The sequence below is a fragment of the Pogoniulus pusillus genome, chromosome 35, assembly GCF_015220805.1.
Source record: "Pogoniulus pusillus isolate bPogPus1 chromosome 35, bPogPus1.pri, whole genome shotgun sequence".
Classification (NCBI taxonomy): domain Eukaryota; kingdom Metazoa; phylum Chordata; class Aves; order Piciformes; family Lybiidae; genus Pogoniulus; species Pogoniulus pusillus.
The window spans coordinates 1,810,321-1,825,341 of NC_087298.1; the positions used below are offsets into that span (position 1 = coordinate 1,810,321).

Genomic DNA, 15,021 nt, shown 5'->3' on the forward strand with positions numbered 1-15,021 from the left:
CCTCTGCTGTGAGAGCTGGGGTTGTTCAGCCTGGAGAAAAGGCTCAAAGGAGACTTTGGGATAACCTTCCAGTACCTGAAGTGGGCTACAGGAGAGCTGGGGAGGGACTGTTGTTAAGGGTTGGGAGTGCCAGAATGAGGCACAATGGCTTTGAGCTGGAAGCAGCTGGATTGAAATTAGAGATTAGGAAGAAATTCTTCCCTGTGAGAGTGGTGGTTTCTGGCAGCTGTGTTCTTGTTGTCAGGGCACAGCTACACAGGAGCATGCAAAGAATCCCAGACTAACTGGAAAAGCAGAGCTCACTCCTGGCCAAAATGAGCTGCTCTGCTTCAAAGCCTTGTCCTTAGTTCTGGAGAAGAGTTGGATTGTTTTAAGCTGTCAGTATTTAGCTTCTGAAAGTGAATCAGAGTAGCATTGAGGAAAGATAAAGAGCAGTAGACAAGTGGAGTGTTCCTGTCCCTTGGGTGGCTTCCTACAACTAAAAATGCTGGGTGCAAAGGTGCAGAGCTGTGCTGAGCCGTTGAGGGTGGCTGTGCTGGGGAGCTGAGGGTGGCTGTGCTGGGGAGCTGAGGGTGTCTGTGCTGGGGAGTTGAGGGTGTCTGTGCTGGGGAGCTGAGGGTGTCTGTGCTGGGGAGCTGAGGGTGTCTGTGCTGGGGAGTTGAGGGTGGCCGTGCTGGGGAGTTGAGGGTGTCTGTGCTGGGGAGCTGAGGGTGTCTGTGCTGGGGAGCTGAGGGTGTCCGTGCTGGGGAGCTGAGGGTGGCTGTGCTGGGTGGTTGAGTGTGTTTGTGCTGAGGAGCTGAGGGTGGCTGTGCTGGGGAGCTGAGGGTGTCTGTGCTGAGGAGCTGAGTGTGTTTGTGCTGGGGAGCTCAGGGTGTCTGTGCTGGGCAGCTGAGGGTGGCTGTACTGGGGAGCTGAGGGTGGCCGTGCTGGGAGGCTGAGTGTGTTTGTGCTGGGGAGCTGAGGGTGGCTGTGCTGGGGAGCTGAGGGTGTCTGTGCTGGGGAGCTGAGGGTGTCTGTGCTGGGGAGCTGAGGGTGGCTGTGCTGGGGAGCTGAGTGTGTCTGTGCTGGGGAGCTGAGGGTGGCTGTGCTGGGGAGCTGAGTGTGTCTGTGCTGGGGAGCTGAGGGTGGCTGTACTGGGGAGCTGAGGGTGGCTGTGCTGGGGAGCTGAGTGTGTTTGTGCTGGGGAGCTGAGGGTGGCTGTGCTGGGGAGCTGAGGGTGTCTGTGCTGGGGAGCTGAGGGTGGCTGTGCTGGGGAGCTGAGGGTGTCTGTGCTGGGGAGCTGAGGGTGTCTGTGCTGGGGAGCTCAGGGTGGCCATGCTGGGGAGCTGAGGGTGGCCGTGCTGGGGAGCTGAGGGTGGCCGTGCTGGGCAGCTGAGGGTGGCCGTGCTGGGGAGCTGAGGGTGGCTGTGCTGGGGAGCTGAGGGTGGCTGTGCTGGGGAGCTGAGGGTGGCTGTGCTGGGGAGCTGAGGGTGGCTGTGCTGGGGAGCTGAGGGTGTCTGTGCTGGGGAGCTGAGGGTGGCTGTGCTGGGGAGCTCAGGGTGGCTGTACTGGGGAGCTGAGGGTGGCTGTACTGGGGAGCTGAGGGTGGCTGTGCTGGGGAGCTGAGTGTGTTTGTGCTGGGGAGCTCAGGGTGGCTGTGCTGGGGAGCTCAGGGTGGCCATGCTGGGGAGCTGAGTGTGTTTGTGCTGGGGAGCTCAGGGTGGCTGTGCTGGGGAGCTCAGGGTGGCCATGCTGGGGAGCTCAGGGTGGCTGTGCTGGGGAGCTGAGGGTGGCTGTGCTGGGGAGCTGAGTGTGTTTGTGCTGGGGAGCTCAGGGTGGCTGTGCTGGGGAGCTCAGGGTGGCCATGCTGGGGAGCTCAGGGTGGCTGTGCTGGGGAGCTGAGGGTGGCTGTGCTGGGGAGCTCAGGGTGGCCATGCTGGGGAGCTGAGGGTGGCTGTGCTGGGGAGCTGAGGGTGGCTGTGCTGGGCAGCTGAGGGTGGCTGTGCTGGGGAGCTGAGGGTGGCTGTGCTGGGGAGCTGAGGGTGGCTGTGCTGAGGAGCTCAGGGTGGCTGTGCTGGGGAGCTGAGGGTGGCTGTGCTGGGGAGCTGAGTGTGTCTGTGCTGGGGAGCTGAGGGTGGCTGTGCTGAGGAGCTGAGGGTGGCTGTGCTGAGGAGCTGAGGGTGGCTGTGCTGGGCAGCTCAGGGTGGCTGTGCTGGGGAGCTGAGGGTGGCTGTGCCAGGCAGTCGTGAGTGCCTCTGCTGCTTCTCTACGAGCAGCTGTGCTCCGTGCTCTGCAGATGCACCACTTGTGAGGTCTTGCAAACCTCATTCAGAGCTTTCTCTTAATCCTGGCTGGTGCTGTGGGCTCTGGTGCTGTGCAGGCCTGCTGCTGGCAGAGCGTGTGCCAGCACAGGCTGTGTTCAGTGGGTGCCAGCTGTTGCTGCAGGAGGATATGCCCTCTGTGAGCTCCTTCTGCCAGTGCCCTGGGGCAGGCAGCGCTGTGACAGGCCTGTGCTTGGCAGTGGTGCTGTGTCCTCAGCCTGCCCTTGGGGGATTGCACTGCATTGTGAGTGAGCTCTAACCCCTGCACTGTCTGCCCTTGCAGGTAGAGGCACTGACCCACCAGCCTCGGGCCACCACCGTGCACGCAGTCAGAGACTCGGAGCTGGCCAAGCTCCCCGAGGGAGCTCTGACCTCCATCAAACGCAAGTTCCCCCAGGTAAGAGCAGCCAAAGTGGTTTGTGTCTGTCTCCAAAGGTGTCTGAGGAGCTCAAACTCTGTTAGCACCGAGTCCTCTGGGCTTTGCCTCTGATTGATAGGTACTGAGGAGGCATTTTGCTCTCTCTGTCTGTGAACTGATCCCCACCAGACTTTCAGCAGCGTCTCCTCCTTTAGCTGCTGATGGATTTCAGCTGGGTCTGAGGCAGGTTCCATGTGCCTGGGAGAAGCTCCTGCTCGCTGCAGGACATGCATGCTTAGCAAAGTGGAAATCACTCAGTGCTGTTAGCAGGAAATGGAAGTTTGACTCTGGAATCACTTCCAAATGTTGTTACTCATCTGTCTAGCTCGCTGGGACTCAAACTTGGACTTGGTTATGTGTACTGAGGCCTCAGGCAGCCAAGCCTAGCTGAGAGACCTCCCTGCCCATGGCAGGGGGGATGGAGTAGGTGATCTTTGAGGTCCCTTCCAACCTAAGTCGTTCTATGATGCTTCTATTTCTAGGTATTGATATCTGGGGGCTGCTGTTGCATTTTAGGCTGTCCCTGCTGGCTCTGCAGCTGCCAGCTCGGTGTCCTGGAGGCTGTGCTTGCTCCCTTTGAATCCTCCAGCTCCTCCATCTTCCCTAATTCACTTGACATTCTGCCTCTTCCCTGCAAATCTGGAGGCTGACGGACTCAGAATTTAATTCCTTTGTCCCTAAGTGCATCAGGGACATTTTACTGAGCACTAAATCATTGCCCTGCTCTTAGAGGCAATTCTTCAGTGCTGTTATTTCAAAGGATCTCTGAGTTTTCTTGTTGCTGTCTTTCAGACCTGCACTTCTTCTACTCAATTTCCTTTTCAGACCCCACAGAAGTCATAAAGCTAATTTAAATACTACTTTTGTTTTGCTTTGCTGAGAAGCCATCACCCCAAAAGTGATTGTTTGCTTTGAGCTGTGTGGCACACAGCCTGTGTTCATAGAATCAGAGAATCACAGAGTCCAGCAGGCTGGAAGAGAGCTCCAAGCTCAGCCAGCACAACCTAGCACCCAGCCCTGCCCAACCAACCAGACCATGGCACTAAGTGCCCCAGCCAGGCTTGGCTCCAACACCTCCAGCCACAGCCGCTCCACCACCTCCCTGGGCAGCCCATTCCAATGCCAATCACTCTCTCTGACAACAACTTCCTCCTAACATCCAGCCTAGACCTGCCCTGGCACAGCTTGAGGCTGTGTCCCCTTCTTCTGTCCCTGGCTGCCTGGCAGCAGAGCCCAACCCCACCTGGCTACAGCCTCCCTGCAGGCAGCTGCAGGCAGCAATGAGCTCTGCCCTGAGCCTCCTCTGCTGCAGGCTGCACCCCCCCAGCTCCCTCAGCCTCTCGTCACAGGGCTCTGCTCCAGGCCCCTCCCCAGCCTTGCTGCCCTTCTCTCAACACCTTCCAGCACCTCAACATCTCTCTTGAATGGAGGAGCCCAGCACTGAACACAGCACTCCAGGTGTGGCCCTTTTCAAATCACTGAGCTAATGGAATTAAAACCAATGCCCTGCACACTTCATGCAGTTTTAATGTATGAGACCAAGAAAGGTGTTTGTGAAAGGAAAAGGAGAGTTATTGGCTGTGGAATTGATTCTGAGTCTATGCAGCACTGTAAGAAAAGACCCCTTGAATAAGTATAAGCTAGTAGAGTCAGGCTGTTTTGCTTGCTACCACTGCAGCTGTGCTGTCAGCTTTGGGACTCCCTTGCTGCTGTGCAAGGCTGGTTTGTGCTGTGGGGTGCAGGCAGTGTCATGGCACAGCAGTGTCTGTGCTGCAGGTGAGGCAGTGCCACAATGGCATTCCACAGGCAGGCTGGGTACTGAAGCTACTGCAGGCTGCTGCTACAGAAGCTGTGGCCTTTGTCTCTCTTGTTGCTGGGATCGTTTCAGTGGCACTGGCAGCCTGCAGAAGTTCTGGCAGTGAAAAGTGATCTCCCTGCTTGCCCTGTGAGCACTGACAGCTGTGGTGGTGGTATGGATGCTGGCATCAAGGCACCCTCAGCAGCTTTGCCAGCCACACTAGCTGTGTGGTGTAGTCGATGTGCTGGAGGGATGGGATCCTGAGGGATCTGAACACGTTGGGAAGGTTGAGCTGGTGCCAACCTCATGCAGTTCAGCAGAGCCAAGTGGCAAGTCCTGCACCTGGGTCACAACTACCCCGTGGCAGACTCCAGGCTTGGGGAAGTGTGGTTGGAAAGCTGCAACTTGGAGAGGGACCTGGGAGTGTTGGTTGAGGGTTGACTGAACATGAGCCAGCAGTGCCCAGGTGGGCAAGAAAGCCAGTGGTAGCCTGGCTGTGGTTAGAAGCAGGGTGGGCAGCAGGGACAGGAGGTGCCCATCCCCCTGTGCTCAGCACTGGGAGGCCACAGCTCGAGTGCTGTGTTCAGCTCTGGGCCTCTCACTCCAGGAAGGACACTGTCTAGAGCAGGGCAACGAGGCTGGAGAAGGGCCTGGAGCAGCTGGAGGTGAGGAGGGGCTGAGGGAGCTGGGGGTGTGCAGGTGGAGCAGAGGAGGCTGAGGGCAGAGCTCATTGCTCTCTGCAGCTGCCTGCAAGGAGGTTGAAGCGAGGAGGGAGCAGTCTCTGCTCCTCGGGGCAAGGAACAGGAGCAGAGGAGATGGTTCCAAGTTGCCCCAGGGGAGGCTCAGGCTGGAGCTCAGGAAACATTTCTGTACTGAAAGGACTCTGAAAGCTTGGCACAGGCTGCCCAGGGCAGTGCTGGAGTCCCCATCCCTGGGGGTGTCCCAGCAGGCTGTGGAGCTGGTGCTGAGGGACCTGGTTTAGTGTTGGCCCTGCAGTGCTGGGTGGAGGCTTGGACTGGGTGAGCTTGGAGGGCTCTGCCAAGCAGCTCTGTGCTGTGATTGTGCAATTCTGGGGTTCTGTGATTCTCTTCTACCCTTTGGCAGACTTTTTGTCTCCTGAAGAACGCTCTGTGTGGAGCTGAGAAGGTTTTTGCTTGGCAGCTGAGGCAGAGCTGGAGTGGTGCATTTATAACACAAGTCAAAACATTTATTTGTAAGGGAATCCAAATGCCTTCCCCTGCCTAAGTGTGCAGCCTATCAGCCTCCAATCCCTGACCTTTCCAAGATGCAATTAGCTTGCTCTAGGCTTGCACAGAGTTTGGCTAATTAGTTACTATGAAACAAAATGCCAAAAGAGATCTTTTAGGGCTATGTGCTGCAAGAATGGTGGTTAGAAAAGCACTTTCCTTGCTGCTGAGCTCTCAGAGTTCTAAATAGATGTTCAAATGATATAAAAAAAGAGAGAACTGTTTCCACTGTTGGAATGTTTTAGGGCAAGCATTAGAAATAGAAAGAAGAGTGTAGGCCAGGCTTTAAAGTGGGTGATTTATACAGTTAATGCTTCCAGACTGTCTTAAGAACCTGAGATAACATGGGCTCCAATGGGATGTCCAGGTTCTTGTGTCTTCTCTTTTTGTCTCTTTGGTCCATCAGGGAGTAGAGGAAGGAGAGAAGTGAGAGAGAATTGAAATGGTAGAGGAAACTAATAGAGGTAGGGAGAGAATTGATGGAGGAAAGCAAGAGAGGAGGGAGAGAATTGATGGAGGAAAGCAAGAGAGGAAGGAGAGAATTGAAGTGATGGAGGAAACTAATAGAGGAAGGAGAGAACTGATGGAGGAAACCAATATAGGAAGGAGAGGAGAGAGAATTGAAATGATGGAGGAAACCAACAGAGGAAGGAAAGAATTGAAGTGATGGAGGAAAGCAATATAGGAAGGAGGGAATGATGTGATGGAGGAAACCAATATAGGAAGGAGAGAACTGAAGTGATGGAGGAAACCAATAGAGGAAGGAGGGAATGATGTGATGGAGGAAACTAATAGAGGAAGGAGGGAATGATGTGATGGAGGAAATCAGTAGATGAAGGAGAGAATTGAAGTGATGGAGGAAAGCAATAGAGGAAAGAGAGAAGTGATGGAGGAAGACAGGAGGATAGAAAGTTTGAAGCCAAGTAGGAAGTCAGTTTGTAGTTAACAGAGTGTGCTGGGGAGAAGGTTTTGAGCTGGAAGCTAATGAATTGCATGCAAAAGGATTCTGATTCTTAGGGAGTCCAGCTCCTGGAGGAGCAGAAGCTGCCTGTGCCTGGGCCGTGGCTTGCAGGTAGCCACAGCTCTGCCAGCAGAATGGGGTCGGTGCGCAGGAAGCCTTGGTGGGAGAAGCCTCAGTACCAGCCTGTGGTGGCACAGCTGGGGGGAGAGGCCAGAGGAAGAGAGTCAAGGACAAAAAGGTGGCTGTGGCTGGTAGGGAGAGAGATTAACCTATAAAGCCAAGCAGACTGTGAAAGGTTACAGGAAGACATGGGAGCTATTTTGGGATGTATGAAGTTGTCTTCTGACTGGAAGGACGCAAGCTGGGGTCACGTTGGAGCACAGCAAATGGCACTGAGGTGGATGCTCAGCAGAAGCTGATTCCACTCCCTGGAAAGGCTCAAAGCTTGCTGCTTGTTTTATAACCTCTGAAGACATTGTCTGGGGCAGTGCTTAGTGCTGAGCACCGTGGGCCAGGTGAATCCTCCCTGTCCTGTTCCCTCTGGTGTTCTTCCAGCAGAGCGATTCATGCAGGGGAGCCAGGATGTTGTTTTCCCACCCAGGCAGAAGGGACAGCAGGTGCAGCAGCTCTGAAATCATTCACTGGGTACCAGGAGCTAGCTGTGATTCAGCACTGTGGTGGAGGATTTCCCTCTTGGTCCTCTGCAAGGCAGAAAACCAGCTTTTAGGGGGGGAAAAAAAGACATCTCTGCCCCCATCAAGCACCTGCTGCCTGCTGAGGGTGAGTTAACCTTGGGGGAGTGGAGATCAGGCAGTGCTGCTTGACCCCTAGGTCAGGGGGAAGGCTCTTGTAGTTCAGAGGAATCCCACACCATGGAGAGCTGCTTTGGTTTTGGTGTTCCTCTTGGCAGCTTCCACAGAGCCCACATCATAGAATCACAGAACAGTAGGGGTTGGAAGGGACCTCTGGAGATCATAGAGCCCAACCTCCTGCCAGGGCAGGGGCACCCAGGACACAGGAACATATCCAGCTGGGTCTTGAGACTTTCCAGGGACAGAGACTCCACAACCTCTCTGGGCAGCCTGCTGCAGGCCTCCAGCACCCTCACAGTACAGAAGTTTTTCCTCATGTTGAGGTGGAACTTCCCAGGTGCCAGTTTGTGTCCATTGTTCCCTACCCTATCACTGGGCACCACCAAAAAGAGCCTGGTCCTTCTTCTTGACACCCACACAGCCAAGGGCCAGGCAGTTCCACGACTGAACTAGTCTCAGCCTTCAGCTTTGCTATCTCCTATCAAGAGTGAAGAAGCCTCTAGAAGTCAGTGGAGCAGCTCCACCTTGGCCATGATGTGTTTGCAGGTGACCCAGACAGGGTTGCAGCTCTGGAATGCATCACAAGAAAGCCTTCCCTGCTGGGTAAGGAGATGATAAACGTGGGTGGTGCTGCTCAGTGAGAACCAGGTGGGCTGAGGGCACTGTTGGCCTGTGCAGGATTTCAGGTTAGAGTCATAGAATGGGTGAGGTTGGAAGGGACCTCAAAGCTCAGCCAGTTCCAACCCCCTGCCATAGGCAGGGACACCTCCCACTAGAACAGGTCACTCGAGGCCTCATCCAACCTGGTGCTGAACACCTCCAGGGAGGTTGTGGAGCACAGAAGCACCCAATGTGATCTTTGATCACATTGGGTGCTTCTGTGCTCCACAACCTCCCTGGGAAACCTGTGCCAGTGTCTCAGCACCCTCAACCTGTGCCAGTGTCTCAGCACTCTCAACCTGTGCCAGTGTCTCAGCACCCTCAACCTGTGCCAGTGTCTCAGCACTCTCAACCTGTGCCAGTGTCTCAGCACTCTCAACCTGTGCCAGTGTCTCACCTCCATCACTGCAAAGAACCCTTTCCTCACATCCAGTTTCCATCTCCCCTCTGCCACTTCAAACCCATTCCTCCTCCTCTCACTCCCAGACCTTGTCAATAGTCCCTCCCCAGCCCTCCTGTAGCCCCCTTCAGATCCTGGAAGGCCACTCCAAGGTCTCCTGGAATCTTTCTCTTCTCCAGGCTGTGAAGTCTGACCTGGAAAAATGGCACAGCTGCTCCTTGGGGAAGCAGCATCTGCTTGGCTGCTGTTGTGTCTCCTCCCCTGGGCACAGCATCATAGAATTGGTTTGGTTTAAAGGCAGTTTTGAAGCTCAGCCAAGTCCAGCTCTTAACCCAGCACTGCCAGGTCACTGCCAAGCCACTGCTAACCCATGGCCCTCAGCACCACATCCCCAAGGCTCTTCAATCCCTCTGGGGATGGGGACTCCCCCACTGCCCTGAGCCAGGGCTTGACAACCCTTTCAGGGGAGAAAATTTGTCCTAATGTCCTACCTAAACCTCCTCTGGTGCAACCTGAGGCTGGTTCCTCTCATCCTACTGTTTGCTCCCTGGCAGCAGAGTCCAACCCTCACCTGGCTCCAACCTCCTCTCAGGCAGCTGCAGGCAGCAGTGAGCTCTGCCCTGAGCCTCCTTTTCTGCAGGCTGCACACCCCCAGCTCCCTCAGCTGCTCCTCCCCAGCCCTCTTCTCCAGACCTTTCCCCACCTTTGTTGCCCTTCTCTGGACCTGCTTCAGACCCTCAATGTCCTTCTTGGAGTGAGAGGCATCTGCTCTGGTCCTGTCAGGGACAGGATACTGCTCTGCAGGGGACTTTGGTGTGAGCCACCCCAGCTCCTGCTCTCTGAGGCATAAAACAGACAGCTGAGCATGGACACTCTCATCTCAGGGAGAAGAAACAGCCAAAATTGTAGGGTTTGTGCCCCAAAATGACAGATTCTGAATCCTGCTCAGACTCTATAGTAATGACAGGCACAGATTGAGGGTGGTGAGACACTGGCAGAGGTTGAGGATGCCGAGACACTGGCACAGGTTTCCCAGGGAGGTTGTGGAGCACAGAAGCACCCAATGTGATCTTTGATCACATTGGGTGCTTCTGTGCTCCACAACCTCCCTGAAGGTGTTCAGGACCAGGCTGGATGAGGCCTTGAGTGACCTGTTCTAGTGGGAGCTGTCCCTGCCCGGGGAGGTGGTGGAGTCGCCGTCCCTGGAGCTGTTCAAGGCAGGACTGGACGTGGCACTTGGTGCCATGGTCTAGCCTTGAGCTCTGTGGTAAAGGGTTGGACTTGATGATCTGTGAGGTCTCTTCCAACCTTGGTGATACTGTGATGCTGTGATACTGTGATAGGGGGTTGGAACTGGCTGAGCTTTGATGTCCCTTCCATCCTAAACCGCTCTCTGATTCTATGCTTCTATAACTGGGCTGCAGTAGATTGCATGAGCCAGCAAGGGTAGATCCCATAACAGCCTCAGCAGCCCCAACTCTGCTTGAGTCCTCTGTGAAGCCTCAGAGAGCATCCTACACCCTGGATATACCCACCAGGAAAGTGCCCACGGTGCAAAACTTCTCCTGCAGCCCGAGGAGCGCAGCTCTGCAGCACAGCCCGCAGGGCGGCTCAGCCAGCAGGAGCGTTTGCTCCTCTGACAGCCTCACTGCTTGCCGCTGGTGCAGCTTGAATCTTTTTCAGCTTCACAGGAGGGGAGGGGAATTGATTCTCTCTATTTTCATCGCTGCCTTCAGTTGTGGAAAGTAGGGCAGAGGAACCAGCTCACGATTTTTGGCACCGCCGAGCGGCTTCGAAGCGGGAGCCGAGAGCGCAGCGTTTGCGAACAGATCCCAGCGAGGTTCTAGCCTGGCTGCGTGCAGCTTGGCTCACATTTCAGAGCTTGGCTTTGCTTCTGCTGAGCAAGAGGCTGTTTTTAGAGTTGGAACTTGAAATTTAGCCCTGAACTTGAATTTTAGCCCTGCTCTGGCTGCTGGAAATTGCACTGAGGAGTTGCTCAGGCGCCAGGGGAGTGGACTGTAAGACAACCTTACTGCCTGCTAGAAAATACAGTATCACAGCATCACAGTATCACAGCATCACAGTATCATCAGGGCTGGAAGAGACCTCACAGACCATCAAGTCCAACCCTTTACCACAGAGCTCAAGGCCAGACCATGGCACCAAGTGCCACATCCAGTCCTGCCTTGAACAGCTCCAGGGATGGCGACTCCACCACCTCCCCGGGCAGCCCATTCCAGTGTCCAATGACTCTCTCAGGGAAGAACTTTCTCCTCACCTCCAGCCTAAATCTCCCCTGGCACAGCCTGAGGCTGTGTCCTCTCCTTCTGGTGCTGGCCACCTGAGAGAAGAGAGCAACCTCCTCCTGGCCACAACCTCCCCTCAGGTAGCTGTAGACATCAATAAGGTCTGCCCTGAGCCTCCTCTTCTCCAGGCTAATCAATCCCAGCTCCCTCAGCCTCTCTCCTTTTGCTTCTCCAAGGCTGCCCTTGGCCTTGGAAGCTGTTCTGAGCCCAGCACGCATCTGGAGCCCTGCTCTCTTTGTAGGTGTGTTTGAACCAGAGCTCTTCAGAGCTGGGCAGAGCCTCCCCCAGGGCTTTCTGTGCCCTCTTTTCAGAGCGCTGCCCTGGGCCGGTGCGTGTGTGCCATGTGCGGCGGTGTTCCAGCTCGGTGTGGCACTGTGCTGTAGGTCAGCAGAGGCCACGCTTCTAGAGTTTTCTGTATTTGTTCTCCTGGGCCATTAAAATAACTTTTCCTTGAGTGTAGAAGTGGCAGTGAAAAGGAGAGCAGAGAAAGGTGGAGCAGCAGCGCGGCGGTTGGCTGTAGCCAACGAGGCAGGCAGGAGGGAGTCCTGAGTCATCGCAGCGATGCAAGAGTGACATCTTTTTCTTCAAGGCACAATTGGTCACAGGCATTAGAAGGCTCCAACAGTCCCAGGATGAAGCTTCTGTTCTCCTGTGTGCTTTGGTGGCTTTTGGAAAGGTGCCTGGAGTGGTGCAGCTGAGCGGTGTGGAGCGCTCGCTGGAGTTCCTTGCTGCCTCCTTGCTGAGCTCTGTGGCTGGCAGAGTGTTTGATCTCCTCTAGGGCCTGCAAAGCTTCAGGAGCACCAGGGGTTTATTCCAGGTGAGGATCTAATTGATCTCTCCTCCTCCCTTGTCCCTCAGTAAAGAGGAAGAGGAGAAAGCAAACCTTAAGCAAAGTGGCAGAGAACAGTCGCAGCTGCTCGGGAAGAGCGGCACAGAAATGAAGCTGCTGTTGTGGGAGCTGGTGGAGGTGCAATGGCTCTGGCACTGCTGCTTCACCCCAGCTGCTTCTCCTTTGATGGCTTTCAACAGCTCCAAGTGCAGGGTGCTGCACTTTGGCCACAACAACCCCATGCAGAGATACAGGCTGGGGTCAGAGTGGCTGAGAGCAGCCAGACAGAGAGGGATCTGGGGGTGCTGATTGATACCCACCTGAACATGAGCCAGCAGTGTGCCCAGGTGGCCAAGAGAGCCAGTGGCATCCTGGCCTGCATCAGCAATGATGTGGCCAGCAGGAGCAGGGAGGTCATTCTGCCCCTGTACTCTGCACTGGTTAGACCACACCTTGAGTGCTGTGTTCAGTTCTGGGCCCCCCAGTTTAGGAGGGACATTGAGATGCTTGAGCGTGTCCAGAGAAGGGCAACGAGGCTGGGGAGAGGCCTTGAGCACAGCCCTACGAGGAGAGGCTGAGGGAGCTGGGATTGGTTAGCCTGGAGAAGAGGAGGCTCAGGGCAGACCTTATTGCTGTCTGCAACTACCTGAGGGGAGGTTGTGGCCAGGAGGAGGTTGCTCTCTTCTCTCAGGTGGCCAGCACCAGAAGGAGAGGACACAGCCTCAGGCTGTGCCAGGGGAGATTTAGGCTGGAGGTGAGGAGAAAGTTCTTCCCTGAGAGAGTCATTGGACACTGGAATGGGCTGCCCGGGGAGGTGGTGGAGTCGCCGTCCCTGGAGCTGTTCAAGGCAGGACTGGACGTGGCACTTGGTGCCATGGTCTGGCCTTGAGCTCTGTGCTAAAGGGTTGGACTTGATGCTCTGTGAGGTCTCTTCCAACCCTGATGATACTGTGATAAAAAGCCCTTGGCAGCACTGTTCCCCTGCTGGCTTGGATCCCTGTGTGCCAGAAAGCCTTTTGATGTGTCCTCTAAGCCACAGAAGTACCTGAAGGTCTGTAGCAGCCTGCTGCCAGGGCACCAGAAAATGGCTGGTTGGTGTGTTTAAGGCCAAGGGGGCCTGCTGGATGGCTGGGGGGGCTTGCAGGCCTTCACTCTTCTTACTTGTAGTCTTCAAAGCCACTGGAGAAAGGCCTCAGCTCATCTTGTTCCTGGCAAGGATACTGCTCACAGAGTGAGGGAATGGTTTGGTCCTCAGCAGCTGGGGAGAGCTTTGCTGTGAGGGTGCTGGAGCCCTGCAGGAGGTTCTTGCAGTGTTGTAAGGAGAGGTTGAGTGACACAAGTCAAGAGAGAATCCTAGAATCAGTCAGGGTTGGAAGGAGCAGCCAGTGCCAACCCCCCTGCCATGCCCAGGGACACCCTACCCTAGAGCAGGCTGCACACAGCCTCAGCCAGCCTGGCCTCAAACACCTCCAGCCATGGGGCCTCAACCACCTCCCTGGGCAACCCATTCCAGCCTCTCACCACTCTGCTGCTCAACAACTTCCTCCTCATCTCCAGCCTCACTCTCCCCACCTCCAGCTTTGCTCCATTCCCCCCACTCATGCCACTCCCTCACAGCCTCCAAAGTCCCTCCCCAGCTTTTTTGTAGCCCCCTTCAGATGCTGGCAGGCCACAAGAAGGTCAGCTGGGAGCCTCCTCTGCTCCAGCCTGCACAGCCCCAACTCTTTCAGGCTGTGCTCACAGCAGAGCTGCTGCAGCCTCTCAGCATCCTCCTGGCCCTGCTCTGGACACTCTCCAGCATCTCCACAGCCCTCTTGTCCCAGGGGCTCCAGAGCTGGATGCAGCACTCCAGGTGGGGTCTCAGCAGAGCAGAGCAGAGGGGCAGAATCCCCTCCCTGGCCCTGCTGGCCACACTGCTGCTGCTGCAGCCCAGGCTCTGCTTGGCTTTCTGGGCTGCAAGTGCACACTGCTGGCTCCTGTTGATCTTCTCCTCCAGCAGCACCCCCAAGTCCCTCTGCTCAGGGCTGCTCTCCAGCCTGGCACTGCCCAGCCTGCATTGGTGCTTGGCATTGCCTCCACCCAGCTGCAGGTCTTCAGTGCTGAGGGGACTGGAGCAGAGCCTGAGAGACTGAGGCTGTTGAGGCTGGAGAAGAGCAGCCTGAGAGAGGATCTGATCAATGCAAGAGCTAAAGGGTGGGGGCCAAGAGCTTGGGGCCAGACTCTTCTCAGTGTGGCCCAGCAAAAGGGCCAAAAGGGAAAAGGACCTGGGAGTGGTGCACAGCAGGATGGCCACCAGCCAGCTGTGTGCTCTGGGGGCCAAGAAGGCTAAGGGCATCCTGGGGTGGATTAGAAGGGCTGTGGTGAGTAGATCAGGGGATGTTCTCCTTCCCCTCTACTCTGCCCTGCTGAGAATATTGTGTCCAGTTCTGGGCCCCTCAGTTCAAGAAGGGCCTCAGGGAACTGCTTGAGAGAGTCCAGCCCAGAGCCAAAGCTGCTGCAGGCAGTGAACATCTCCTGTGAGGCCAGGCTGAGGGAGCTGGGGCTGGGAGCTGGCAGCAGAGGAGCCTGAGGGCTGCCCTCAGTGCTGTGCTGAAGATGTGCAGGGCAGTGTGGGGAGGCTGCAGCCAGGCTCTGCCCAGGGGTGGCCAAGGGCAGCACAAGGGGCACTGGGGGCAAGCTGGACCAGAGGAGGTGCCAGGGGAACAGGAGGGCAAACTTTGTCAGTGTGAGGGTGCTGGAGCCTGGAGCAGGCTGCACAGGGAGGCTGTGGAGTCTCCTGCTCTGGAGACATCCAGAGCCACCTGAATGTGTTGCTTGCCCTAGGGATGTGGCTTGCCCTAGGGGAACCTGCTCTGGGGCTTGGGCTGGATGATCTTCCAGGTTCCCATCCACCCCCTGCCAGGCTGTGACTCTTTGGCTCTTCACCACACTGCAACCCTCCAAGCTGCAGCAGCTTTGACTTCCCTGGCTAAGAATGTTGTGAAGGGACTCCAGGTCAGCTTAATCCCCTGCAGCTCCTTGGCAGGGTGAGGAGAAGGGAAGGTCTTTGTGCCTCATCAGCAAGGGTTTAAACTTGGAGCAGAGGAGGTTCCATGGGAACAGGAGAGGAAAGTTTTGTCACTGTGAGGGTGCTGGAGGCCTGGAGCAGGCTGCAGACCCACCTGGATGTTTCCATGGCACTTCTGTGCCTCAGCTTCCAGCAGTGCCCCTTGTGCTGGCACTGGCATCACCCAGCAGAGCCTGGCTGCAGCCTCTGCCACTCACCTGCACATATTGATAAGCATTGCTGA

General features: G+C 56.1%; 1 protein-coding gene across 2 annotated transcripts in view; it reads left to right on the plus strand.

The window, feature by feature from the left end:
- Positions 1-15,021, plus strand: part of PNPLA7 (patatin like phospholipase domain containing 7) — a 211,226-nt gene that overhangs the window by 83,115 nt on the left and 113,090 nt on the right. For both annotated transcript variants that reach the window (XM_064171045.1, XM_064171046.1), the window contains exon 20: positions 2,584-2,697. In XM_064171045.1, the coding sequence (XP_064027115.1) occupies positions 2,584-2,697 (114 nt within the window). The remainder of the gene's footprint in view (positions 1-2,583; positions 2,698-15,021) is intronic.